At 44.4% G+C, this 13157-nt stretch overlaps 2 protein-coding genes across 5 annotated transcripts in view; one reads left to right on the forward strand and one right to left on the reverse strand.

Annotated features, from left to right (window-relative positions):
- Window positions 1-3975, forward strand: part of SLC39A10 (solute carrier family 39 member 10) — a 66840-nt gene extending 62865 nt beyond the window's left edge. For 3 of the 4 annotated variants that reach the window (XM_084816403.1, XM_084816423.1, XM_084816411.1), the window contains one exon: window positions 335-3975. In XM_084816403.1, the coding sequence (XP_084672529.1) occupies window positions 335-493 (159 nt within the window). In that variant the 3' untranslated portion in view covers window positions 494-3975. The remainder of the gene's footprint in view (window positions 1-334) is intronic. The other variant, XR_014785253.1, reaches the window with a different exon arrangement.
- A 20-nt stretch (window positions 3976-3995) lies between these two features.
- DNAH7 (dynein axonemal heavy chain 7) overlaps window positions 3996-13157 on the reverse strand; it is a 194031-nt gene continuing 184869 nt past the window's right edge. Inside the window, exons 60-65 of the mRNA XM_084806680.1 lie at window positions 12731-12868; window positions 9435-9665; window positions 7445-7597; window positions 6385-6562; window positions 5042-5145; window positions 3996-4399 (exon numbers count right to left, since the gene is read on the reverse strand). Of these exons, the coding sequence (XP_084662806.1) occupies window positions 4193-4399; window positions 5042-5145; window positions 6385-6562; window positions 7445-7597; window positions 9435-9665; window positions 12731-12868 (1011 nt within the window). The 3' untranslated portion in view covers window positions 3996-4192. The remainder of the gene's footprint in view (window positions 4400-5041; window positions 5146-6384; window positions 6563-7444; window positions 7598-9434; window positions 9666-12730; window positions 12869-13157) is intronic.

Consider the following 13157-nt stretch of genomic DNA (forward strand, 5'->3'; position numbering starts at 1 on the left):
AACCAAAAGTGGTGCAGTATAGGCCGCAGGTTTCCACAATGGCTTTTTTGAATCCAGGTAAAGATGGCACTGGAGGGTAGCCTTTTGCTCTACAGCGTGCCAAAAGCATTGTTAATCCTTTTTGAAAAAATAAAAATCATGGGCACCGCATTGGAGACCACAGGGTTAAGTGATCAGTTCCGTTACAAGGAACGTCGGTGTTTCTAAACTGCAGACCTAAGCAAAATCTTGGTCAAGAGCAGTATGTGGTTCTTACAGTGCTAGTGGTTTCCCCCCAAGGTGGTGTGAACTGACTAAATGGGAGATGGTTACTCAGCCCCGTTTTTCCTTTCAGCTTCCAGAAATGCTTCATGGGGATGGAGACAACGAAGAGCACGGCTACTGTCCAGTGGGGCAATTCATCCTTCAGAATTTAGGACTGGTCCTGGGTTTTGCCATCATGTTGGTGATTGCCCTTTATGAAGACAAAATAGTGTTGGACATCCAGTTTTGACCATTTTCAGTACTTTTTTTAAACTGTGGCTACAACAACATTACTGTACGGCTTTCAGTATGCACTGTTGTACTGTATGCACATTTGTTCCCAGGCAAAGCAGTGGCGTGCGCTGCTTTTGCAAGTAACCGTATTCTGGTCTCTGCACAAACAAGCTCCTGCTTCCTGGCTAAGACAAACAAACAAAAGGCCTGTCTGAATGCAGTTCAGCTTCCCAAAGGGTAAGATCTAGATTCTTTTCTTTTTTTTAAATCAGGCCCATGTTGGAAACAGGAACTGTAAACGCGGTGCTCAGGATGCTGTTAGTGCAAGTGCGTCATTCTTCAGTTACCTTTGCAGTGTGCAGCAGCAGTCGGAGCCCTTGCTGACAAAGCCTTTCATGTTATACTTGAGCAAATGGTGAAATGCACCCTTCTTCAGAGAGCCAAAGCAAGAGTTCCAAGTCATCCTCTACAGACAGCCCATGGGCCTTGCCACAGCGTCTGAACCGGTTTCCTTTCCCTCACCCCCCCCCCCCCAATACACTTATGAAAAAAATACACCAGGCAATGCATGACCAGAGAGCATTCTGGGTGGGGTTGCTTTCTTTTAAAAAAATATGTAAACTGTTCTCAAGCATGTTATATTCATCTGTTGCCTTAGGGCAGTGCGAGAGGTGCGCTTGTCTGCAACCCTTGCATTTGCTCTAGTAATCTTTTGTCAGCTGTTTTGCACTGTGCTGAATGGTTGGTGACCAAAGTGAAACCATGTTGTTGTCTTCTGGTTCTGATGCTTGTCTTCAGTTCCTCGCCCTTGACTCAGTCCTTTGCCAATCAGCTCATCAGTACAGGGTCTGAAGCAAGACATTCTTGCCTGCAGCCACTGCTTTGCACTCCTCCTAGTCCAGCAACTCTGCCATTTCCAGCTCCCTTGGGAGGGAGAACTGCAGATCCAAGAGCCTCTTCCCCTGTACGGTGGTCATGCCATGCTGTATTCTTGTCCTATTGAAGCCCAAGGAAACAAGCTACAGGTTTCTCCCTGGAGCCTTGGAGTCCTGTGTTCCATTGGTGGGGGGGTGGGGTTGACGAGTATTAGGTATTTGATGTTAGCTTGTAGACTTTTGTAAGCAAAGTGCTGAATAGTTAAGACTGCTTGGGGACTCTCTTTGGTCCTTTTGCTGCAGTAGCGTAATACATAGTGCTACTTGAAACCTGAACTACTGAGCAGTTTGTGCTTTGGATTTGTTTCTTTGCTCCTCTAACGAAGCGCCTACATTGGATTTACTTCGGCCACAACAGCCAAATTCTTTTCTCACATGATAACCTTAAAAAACAAATCCAGGCTGAGAAGAGCTAATCTACAGATCACAGCAGTGGCCCTCAGAGGCAGTCCTGGAGACTGTTTACATAATTCCCAAGAACACTTTTGAATGTATTACTTTGAATGCCTTGTCACCTGAGTTTAGATCACCTGCCATTGCTTGGAACTGGGAGCTTTGTCAATTAAATGCCCACTTTCAGCATTTGCTGCACAAGCATTGTTTAAATTTTTGTTACATCCTTTCACCTAGGGCTTGTTGCTACGTTGCTGCTGTAATTTGGCTCCTTCCTGTAACATTGGAACATCATGTCAGAAGAGCCCCTTGGGTGACTTACCATCTCTACCTCCTTGGGGCGGGGGGGCAGGGGGGAGGTGACACGGTTGCATGGTTGACGTCTCCCACCTGACCGCAGAGTTCCTATGTTACTGGAGCAGTATGGGAAGGAGGCACACTGCAGAGGTAATTCTGGAGCAGGCCCTAGTAAAGCAGTTGTTGTAAACTCATGGTGCACATCGATGGGGAGGAGAGGCTGAGCCAAAAGCCTTAACCTGCAGAAATCAGCTTTAATATTTGGCTGTGTAGTGCCAAGCAGGTTGTGTTGCCAGGTACAGATTGGTCTTCTCTGTGCTCTGATATTGGGAGTTTGTCAGAAGCTCAAGCCCTGTTCATGTTCCAGTCTAATGTAAACGTAAAAGAGTCCTAGCTAAGCATGGCAGTTGGTTTCTTCCAGCATGCAATTATGTCTTTGTTCACCTCTCTCTATACAAGCTAAGCTGGGTAAAGTACAACTTGGCTCCTGTAGTTTTATTTGGCTCTTGTAGTTTCATCCTGGCAGATGGCTCCTAAAAACAAACTTGGTGAGAAAACTGAACAAGGCCTTCATTCCAAGTTAAAGCAAACCTCCCCCCCGCATCCTTCCATGTCTTTCTCTAGTCATTCCTCTTTTATGTGACTACCATTGTCTACTTTAAAGTTATGTTGAGTGACTTTTGTTGGGGGTTGGTATAGTATTAAGAGTCAACCAAGTTTTGACTGGTTGGTGTTTCCAAACCGAGATTTGGATCCTGCATTCTGTTAGTAAAGAGAATTCATTTGGAACATTGGGACTCTCACAACTGTAAGGACCATAGGGTTGGATCCTACCTACTGACCTTGCCCTCCTCACTGGAGAGGATGGAATTTTGTAGTTGAAAATTTCTAGCTCCAAGCCAGAGAAAGTGATGCTGCGCTCCCATTGAAATGAATAGGGCTTTCCCTGGCTTTGGGACTCTGATTTCATTTTAATTAAATCTGCCAAATAGACAGAAGGGTCATGGCATTGCTGAAGTTAAATTTTTAGTCGGGGGGGGGGGAAACGGGGTGGGGGGGACCTGATTTTTAAGGTTTATTTTTGTAATTATGAATAAAAGCTTTTTCTATTTCAGGTAGTATCTTTTTTTCTTTCATTTTGCTGGCATGTGGTATAGCAATGTTGCCTATCTAGGGAAACAACAAAAATTAGCTCTTGTTAATAGATTTTTGAAAGAGAAAAATGATAAAACGCACAGGTCCTGTTGAGGAGTGATCAGGTTTGTACTTTCCTTCAGGATGGGATGCTCCCTCATTTGTGTGCGCTTGTTACACTTTGTGAAGAGCAAGACAGCAGCCATGGCTTCTCCTGTTTCCTTGAGTATTGAATTCCCAGAACATTTTGCAATGCAGTGGTTTTTAAGTCACATTTGGGACAATCGAGATTCCGCTACATTTCTACCTGGCTTCACCATTCCATTCTGCTGGAGTCCAGTCTCATTTAAACATGTATTTGTTGGAGGGCATAAATGTTTCTTGTATCTTACAATGCTGTCACTGTGTGACATCCCATGTCAATCACACTGCACTCAATCAGCTGTGATTATTATTGCTTAGAAAATGCTGTAGTATCCTAGGATGCAGTGTGACTTCTTTCCTTATGGTTGAAACAATGTGATTATGGTCCTGAAAGATATTTGAGATATCAGCTTCTTTTTGGGGGTGGGGGCGGGGGGTTGTTTTATTATAACAAAATCCATTTTTTTAAAAAAAAAAAATTATAAAGATGGAAGTGATTAAATGCTGTTTTTGTTCATTGTCGACAGTGTTGTGTTTATCTTATGTATATTCCTTGTTCATAAGGAATGTAAGAAAATAAAATTATTGAATAAGCAAACATGTTGACTATTTTTTCCAAGGTCTTTTTTTCTTCCTTAATTTTTTAATTTTTTAAAATTATTTTTTACAAACTCAAAGGTACTAATGGATTTAAAAGCTTCCAAACATTTGCGTTTCTTCAGAAAGTAGTAGTTAAAAAACATAAATTGTGAAAATGGTAGGCTCACACGTCAGTCTTCTCGCTCTCTCTTTCTCACGGCCTGTGCACGGGGTTATGAGTTCAGCTGGCATAACAGTGCCACCCCTCGTCCAATCCAGTGTTCCTCTGGTTTATCTGATGGAAGTATCATGGCAATCACAAAATTGGTGGAGTGGCCTGTAGTGGACAAAGTTCCTCTTCTCTCACTCGTCTTGTACACTGGAGCCAAGTAACTGGGTCGGTCAGGAATGTCAGACCTTTTGCAAGGCTTTAACCACATCTGTGACAAAGGCAGCAAAGAGATAGTCTTAAAACCTGGTATTCTGCTTCAGGCCAAAGATGGATGATAAACAATTTATCTGGGCATGGAGAAGAATTGGGCCTTGTGTGCTCTTGAGCATGTGCAAATACTTGCACACACCCTCCAAAATTGGACACAGCATCCTTTTATGCAGCTCTGTGCAAAGTATTAATTGGTATAGGGAAATGCACTTGCCACATAGTAATGCTGTTAGAGCACAATTTTGGAGTGAGGGTGCGTTCACATGTGCACATGAATTACATAAATGATGCACATGCATAAACTGGCCATCAAGGATCCAGTGCCATACATGCAGTTTTAGTCTCTTTAAACGCAATTTGTTTCCATGGATATAGATCAATATTCAGCTGAAAGACAGCAATTATTGAGTGATGAATCTGCGTGAATGAATCAGTCTCTTGTAGTCCAAACTTATACAGAAGTTAACTCGGTGAGTTAAATGGGATTTACTGCCACATAAGCCTAACAGTGCAATCTGAAACATGTCTCCTGAAAAGTACATGCCATTGCATTCAATGGTGCTTACACCCAAGAAAATGGGTATAGGACTACAGTCTAAGCTAGAAAAGTCAAATTCTTATTTATAGGGTAAATACTAACCACTGGCATACTATCATAAAGGATTTTGGGGTAAGATTCCCCTAGCTTCTTAGTCTTCCTGTTCCAGCGAGCTCCATCCAGGAACAACCCATGAACATAGACTCCTGTATTTATTTGGAAAGGAACACAGAAAGGCTTATTGGTATAGAAATACTGCACACCAAATGGTAAAATAAGATGAGGTATCTTTTAAATAGCCTGTATTTATGTTGGGTTATAGGTACAGACCACAATCACTGTTAGGGAAACCTCTGCCTGTAAATGGATTTCTTGCTTTGTGCAGCTTAATTATCCCATTGAGAGAAGAATTAGCCATGAATAATTTTGGCATATAGATGTGAATGGAAGTGGCGGTTTCCCACTGCACGAACAGATGTACATACAGCAATTTATATGTGCAAAGGCCCATTAAGCATTACAGCCTACATAACAGTATCGTACAATTTCTTACATGAAACCTGTGCATAACATCAGTATATGTGAGATAAGCATTAGAACTACTGTGCCACAACCTGATTCTCCATAAAGCATTAGAACTACTGGGCCACAACCTAATTCTCCATAGCTGTCATGAAGGATGATGACTCCTGAATCACTTGTTGCTACAAATATTGCTTCTCAAGATTATTTTTCTAAGCATGAATGTATAATTCCATTTAAACTTGGACATGTCTCAACTATGAGGTAGTGTAGTGAACAGATCGTGGACAAAGGCCAGAAAGACCTGGGTTCAAATCCCTGCTCAGCCATGAAGCCCACTAGACAACCTTGGGCCAGTCATACTCCTTAACCTACCTTATATGGTTGTTGTGAAGATAAAAACTTTTCCCTGAGCTTCAAGCAGATGGGGAACCTGGGGCACATCTGGCCCTCCTGGGTGGGGCACATCTGGCCCTCCTGGGCGGGGCACATCTGGCCCTCCTGGGCGGGGCACATCTGGCCCTCCAGAGTTCCTCAGATGGCCATGCCCCCTTTCCATGGCTCCATCCCCTTTCCCCCAACCACCGATCCTTCAGTGGTTTCCCAGCTTTTGTCCAGTTTTTTCCCCATTCTAAAAGATTGAAATGCCTCTCCTAAGGCTTAGTTACTGGGAGTAAGAGCTTTCAGCTACAGTATGCTGGTTGTTTTTGTATATTTGGCCCTGTCCCCTTTGCCTTCAGCCCCCCTACTACTGGAATGTGCCACTTCCTTCCTCCAAGAACTTCTTCAAAACTCAATTCAGCCCTTGGGGTGAAAGTGCTCCCCTCTCCCCCCAGCTTAGATCGAGGGTAGGGTACAAATGTGATAATTAATCATGTTAGAGTTTGGACAAAATTTTAATGAACGTTTGATTGTATATTCACCATCTTCAGGAGCATGTTTGTATTCCTTGTCTTCCAGGACTTCATAGTCAAACCCTAGGAGATCTATTGGGATAGTGTATTTCCTGGCAAAATTCTGCTGGGCACCAGTTAAGAAGGCTTGAGTGAAGAAAAAGCCAGAAAGCCAGAATGTAGGAGGAGTTCCATTCTCATACCATGTCTGCAGCAAGAGAGGAGGGAAATTTGGATGTTTAGCATTAAAAACTCAGAGGGTTGTATCCAGAGAAGCACAAGCAGAACATCACTTGTGCAGCAGTGGGGTGGGTGGGGTGGCTTTCTTGGCTTTTTAGAATTGGGTGACCCTCCAGAACATGGAATGTGGCATGGAGGGCTCCAGAGTGGACCAGTGGAAGTTTGGTTGTGGGGAGGAATAGCTGTGAGCAGAAGGGCCTTCCACTTGGGCATGGGACCCTCAATCCAGGCACAAACTCTAACACATGATTCTAGCCGATGCAATCCTAAAGGGCTGAAGAAGATGCCGGCCCTTTCATATGGCTAAAGCAGTCTGTAATTAGCAAGTTGTGAAAGGTACCCTCAGCATGACGGGGAGATTGTAGCTCTCGTGCTCTTGTTTTCTCAAACGTTTTGCTGAGGTAGCAAGCACATTTGGGCTTGAATTCAACTGCAGGCCTGCGCTTGACTTTTGGTAGATCTTAACTCAAATGTCCCAACACAATAACAGCAACCTATCTCCCACGTATATATTTTCATTGTGCCTTCCTCCATCACAGCAGTTCTTCTTTCCCCATGGCTGGATGACTATCTCTCCTGCAAAAACTTTTAATATACAGTAACCATCTTAATGAGGTGCATGCACATAGCAAAACATATTGAGTATCTGTCAAAAGCATTGATGACCAAACTTGACGTAAACAATGTCTACTGAGAATCTGAAGTAGCAATTCAGTTATTCATTACATAGAAGCCTGTGCGTGTCATGTGTGCGTACATGCATGTGTGAAGATAGTGCAGTTGTCACCTAGGATCAAGAAAAACGTCATCCTGAAAAGCTGGGCACATTTTGCACAGTTGATGTGCTCACCTGTAAGAACTTCAGTCTGGTAAGAAAATCATTCACGTAGCTGCCAAGTGGTTTGAGGCTTGGGTAAGACTTATTCATCCACATGCCTGGAATTTTGCCCTTCAAAATGCTATTTACTACCTCTTCCAGTTCCGCAGACATCACCACCAGACCCTGGTTGAGATATGGGGAAGGGAAATGACACATTAGTGGACACTTTTTCTCAATCCTTCTTTACCATGCAGTTTATCAAATAATGCCATCAACAAGCTGTGAATCCTGATAAGTTTAGCCCATTTCAGCTGCAACCACCCAGGCTCGTGTAAAGCAGTCACTGTCTTCTTGAGATCCATCAGTGGTACAAGCTTGTGTGCTTGAGTTAATGTTATGTGATCGCAGTAGAGGGTTTCTAGTCCTGCTGATGGGGCCGCGATTGCACTTAAAATTGCCATTCTCTTAGCATCTCTCTGCCACCCACCTCTCCGTTCACATTAGATTTGCACAAGGCCGTGTATTGGGTGGGTAGAGCAGCCACACTGTCCTGAGTTGTCGTAGTTGTGCAATTTCCTGGATGCACTGTTGTAATATTGTGCTTCATGCTAATACTTAGAATTTATGTAACACTAACTCGTACACAATTAAACATAATTCCTATACTTCACATATATTAGCGTGGTTTCCAGAGGAGAAAACAACACCTGTTGTCACCTACACTTCCCAGCAAAGACCAGCCAAATGTATCATCAATGATCTACTGCCCCTCCTGGACAATGACGCTTTCCTCCCACAGGCCGTGGGTGGTAAGCCTGCACTCGCTTACAGTTGCCCAACCTAAAAAGATTATTCACAGCAACAACAGACCTTGCAGTAGAGATGCAGACGCAGATGCTTGCCAACTCTGTACCTATATCTACTCTGGCAACACTATTACAGGACCTAATGTTACCATTCACAACATCAGTGGTTCATACATCGGCTCATCTTCCACTGTGACATATGCCATTGATTGCCAGCAATGCCCTACTGGATTCTGTAAAGGGCAAACTGAAGAAGAGTGGGGTAAAAATGGTTTGAATGGATAAACAAACTATCGACATCCCCTACTAGTTCATAGCAGAAGGCACAATTTAAACCAGGAACATCACAGTGGATAGTTCAGTGTTAGCTGCTATGTCAGCCTTCCCCAACCTGGTGCCTTCTAGATGTTTTGCAAACATTGGCCATGCTAGCTGGAGCTGATAGGAGTTGTAGACTGTTAAGAAAAGGGATGGGCGGAACTGTCAAGCTCCATCGCGTTGAAATGCTCGTTTTTCTGCTGCCAAGCTTATTACATCCTGGTTCTGTACAGGGGTTTTTCCCCACACAGAAATCTTCATGTATTTTTGCACGCATTTTTCAAATGACGCATTTTTCGTTCACATTTTTTAAATGTATACATTTTTGTACCCATGCACCCCATTTACTAGAATGTGCCTGTGCACGTTTTAGAAATGCATGCAGGTCTTTTGCACAGTTTGCAAACATGAGAAAGTTTTGGGGGGTGTTCTGCGGAACCCACTGCAAGCTCCAAAATGTACGGATTTCCATCTGCAAATTGCGTAAGGTCTGTGTTCAGTCCCGGGAGGTACAGCTCAGACAAATCCTCCATGGAGCAAATTTTTCAACCATCCCTAGTTAAGAGCCCTCCCAACGGCATGGGCTTCAGCCGCTATCTGAAAAACACGGATGCCTCCAACACTTCAAAAGGCAGGGCGGACTTTTCATTCCCTTTTTTTAAAATTTCTAGATCAGCAGTGATACTGCAGTGATCAGCAGCACAGCACAGCACATTTGTTTGGAACGGATGCTCACAAATCGCAGTTAAGGGCAGAGCTCAAGAATGATGATGACACCGCAGACTAAAAGAGCAATGCGGCAAGTTCCCAGAGGCGCCAGTGAAGTTAATGGGAGCTGACAGCTACTCTCGCCAGCCTGCTCCAACTTAACAGGCCTCCTTGGAGGGGCACCTCACCTTGATTGCTTTCTGAATGTTGATACAGGAGTCTCGGATTGTTTGCAGCAATTTGTTAAATCGCCCCATCTCTTGGACAAGTACAGTGTTCATGCTCTGGGTGTAGGTCGTTGGGTATCTCCTCATCGCTGCTTCAATGTGGAAGTCAGTGGGAAGTTTACTTTGGATGTCACCTGCCACCTCGCGAACAATTTCGTCGGATGATTTGGCACCAGCACCTGACGCACGAGACTTTTTTTTTTTTTTTAAAAGAAGTCATTAAACACTGTAAAGCCCAACAGATAATTTAGCTCAGCATAGAGATCTTTCATTAGGGATTTATACCGGACAGAAAGTGGCCTTATTTTGACACAATTGAACTTAGTATATAGAAATGTATTAGTTGGTGATTCCATCAGAACGGGGCGGGGCAAGGGGGGGCAACCTGTGGCCCTTCAGCTGTTGATGCACTGCAATGTCCATCAGCCCCAGCCAGCACAGCCAATGGTGAGGGATGATGGGGGTTTCAGTCCAACAACGCAAGATACACACCCCTCCATTACAAGGAACTGGAGCCATGTTTCGTGACCCCTTAAGCTCAGCAGGGTTTAACCTATAATGCTAACTATGCACCCAACATTGTAACCCTCCTATATGCAACAGTCCCATCCCTTTTTGCATTCATTCATTCATTCATTCATTCATTCATTATTAAATTTCTTAATCGCCCATCTGGCAGGTCACCTGGCCACTCTGGGCAATATATAACAGTACATTGTTTAAAACAGTAAAATTACACATTAAAACGTCATATTTCTAAAAATATCCTAACCCACCCCAAATGTCTGCCTGAACAACCACGTTTTCAATGCGTGGCGGAAGATCATTAAAGAGGGGGCATGGTGGAGTTCCCTAGGGAGGGAGTTCCACAGAGTGGGGGCCACCACAGAGAAGGCCCTCTCCCTCATCCTCACCAGCCTAGCTGTCCTGGCTGATGGGACAGAGAGAAGGCCAACCAAGGCTGATCTTGTTGAGCATCCTGTCTGGTGTTATTGGAGGCGCTCCTTGAGACAGGCAGGGCCTATCTCTTTTGTGTACTGACAACACATAAAGTAGGCTTCAGGCAGAAATGATCAAGCAACAGATAGTCACAACATAATTCTTGTTGATTTCATGGGCCTTCCTTAGTGATTAAGACCCATCACATTGCTGTCAATAGGACAAGCAGTGCAATCCTAGGCATATCTACTCAGAAGTAATTCCTACTGAATACAACGGGACTTACTGCCAGGTAAGCATGTACAGGATGGCAGCTTTAGTCCTGACTAACCTTTGCTGGATTGGGCCCACTTGGGTGAAGCTAAAGTAAATGTATAAGTAGAAGCTTTCTGAAAGCAGAAGCTCCAGGATGTCTGCTTGGAATTTGTGGCCTAACCTTGAAGAGCTTAACTCTAATTGATGTTGTGTGGTGGCTGCTTATAGTTAGTAAAGGAAAGGCACAGTGCATGCATCCCTTTATGTGACATGTTCCCAGGCAGTGCCTTTTTGAGACAAGAGCCTTAACTCAGATCATACCTGCTCTTCATCGGGCTGGGGGTTACACAGGAAGAAGACATGGGGCCCAACAATTCTAACTACGATGCCCATCTCTGGTTTCAATTATGTAGGATCTTACTTGTTCATCACTGGTGCAACTTTCCCCAACCTGGTGCCCTCCAGATGTTTTGGACTTCAACTCCCATCAGCTCCAGCCAGCACAGTCAATGGTCAGAAATTCTGGAAGTTGAAGTCCAAAACAAGAAAGAAGGCACCAGGTTGGGGAAGGCTGCATTAGTTGAATTATCAGACTAAGGATGGACACATCCTTAGAAGAGCTGAAAGTGACATGAGTAGGGACATGGTTGCATGCGGTGTATATACACATCTCTTCTCCCACTATCACCTCTAGTCAAGCAGCAGTGCAGGCTTTCAAAACACCATGGAAATCTCCTGCACCTATTTGTCACAGGGGGAGTTGAACACCCCAGGAGCAGCAATTCCCCCTTCAAACTGTCTTGGTGTCATGCCTTCCTTGGACCCCTCCGAGGATGAAGGGGAATGGCAGGCTCCAGACTCAGGGGAAGGGACCAGCACAGGAGCGCAAGCCCCCTCACCTCCTGTGGATGTTCCATGCCCGGCTGCAGCCCCCCCAGAGGATTCGGAGGGCAAAATGCCACTGACCCCCGCAGAGCAAAGGCTCTGTAAGGGAACAAGACAGGTGAGCCTCTGTCTGTTTAAGACAGAGAGGCTCTCAGGGGCAGCAGGACTGATTGGATGCAGCTGCTTCAGCAAGTGGCTGTTAAAAGCAGGAAGCAGGCTGGAGCAAGGCTGCTGGAGAACAACACCGGATCTTGCGCCGGATCTCAGCCTCGATCCTGGACCTGGCCCACTGCCTTGCTCGCGTTCCCTTGTGCGTTTTGGACTTGGGACTGGAAAAAGGACTTCTCTTTGCCGCATCACTTTGGATTCAACTGCCCTGGTAGAAGTTCCCTGCTTCAGCCGCCTTTTCCCTCTCACAGCCTTGGACAGGTTTACGACCTTGTTATCAGCCAGTGATTTATTGCTGCCAGCTGCGGTCCACTGGCAGGAGCTGACACTTGGTTCCTATTCTAAGTTGTTCAGAGTTTGCCAAACAGGTTACTGGTTTGGGGTGTGATCTTCTTGCATGAGGACACAACTCCTTGCACTGAGGGATTCTCAAAGGGTGCAACCATCTGGTGCATGGGCACATGTGGAAACAGTGCACCAGGACATTGTCAGGAAGGGGAGATATATGCACACCTCCCATATCCCCACCCAACCCTTCCTCTCTGTGTGCAAATTCATTGAGATCTGGATCTCAGTTTAATTGGGTACCCTTATGGAACCTGTATGTTTTCCTCCATGGGGCAAATAGGTTTGGGTGTGATTTAGATCTGGAAAACAGCATGGGGCAAAGTGTTCAACACGCCACCCCAACATCAGCATCAGTATGACACACTAGAAAACTTCAGAATATTCAGATAACCTAACACTTTTCTTGAATTCTCCTTCATTTAGTTTACTACAAACTCTCTGGAAATTGTTCTTATAAAAGTTAATAATGGTGTTCTGCATCATAAAAGTGTCAGTGAATTCATGAATATTGCAGATATTCATGGGAAGGAAGGAAGAGCAGATTCGCTGTATTTAAAATTTTATTCCAAAGGTTTGATAATAATTTTAAAGCCATTAACAGTAATAGTTACATAGGCAGTAACTTTTAATACCCCAAATGTCTGAAATTAACATAGACATACCTGCGTGAGAAGAATGTTATCGAACAACAACTGTGTTTCGGATTGATCCTTGGTGATATCAGCATTGGCGTTCATCCCAAAGATTTCCGGGGCAGGGTTCAGAGGAAGAGTCTTGGTGTATTCAATGTAGCTTAGATACTGAAAAAGATAAGTGACAGAAAATGAGAAAAATGGCTTGATCCTGGACATTTTCTGGCCCAAGGAGCCAAAGCCACAATCAGTTCAGCTGAACCTGTGAACCCCCTCCTTTCAGCTAGCACAGAGTCAAGCCTTTGTCATGAAAGGTGGTTACGGATTTTCTGAAGCCCCACTCCCCTCAAGAGCAGACCTTATTGATCAGGGTGCCTGGATTTTAATCTTATCTCAAGTAGCAAAATGCTCATCGATATGAAGAGCATGATGTGTGCAGAGAAAGGGCCTGCATTTT

The sequence above is a fragment of the Heloderma suspectum genome, chromosome 1, assembly GCF_057233095.1.
Source record: "Heloderma suspectum isolate Gila_16-S chromosome 1, 16-S_ref, whole genome shotgun sequence".
In the NCBI taxonomy this organism is placed as follows: domain Eukaryota; kingdom Metazoa; phylum Chordata; class Lepidosauria; order Squamata; family Helodermatidae; genus Heloderma; species Heloderma suspectum.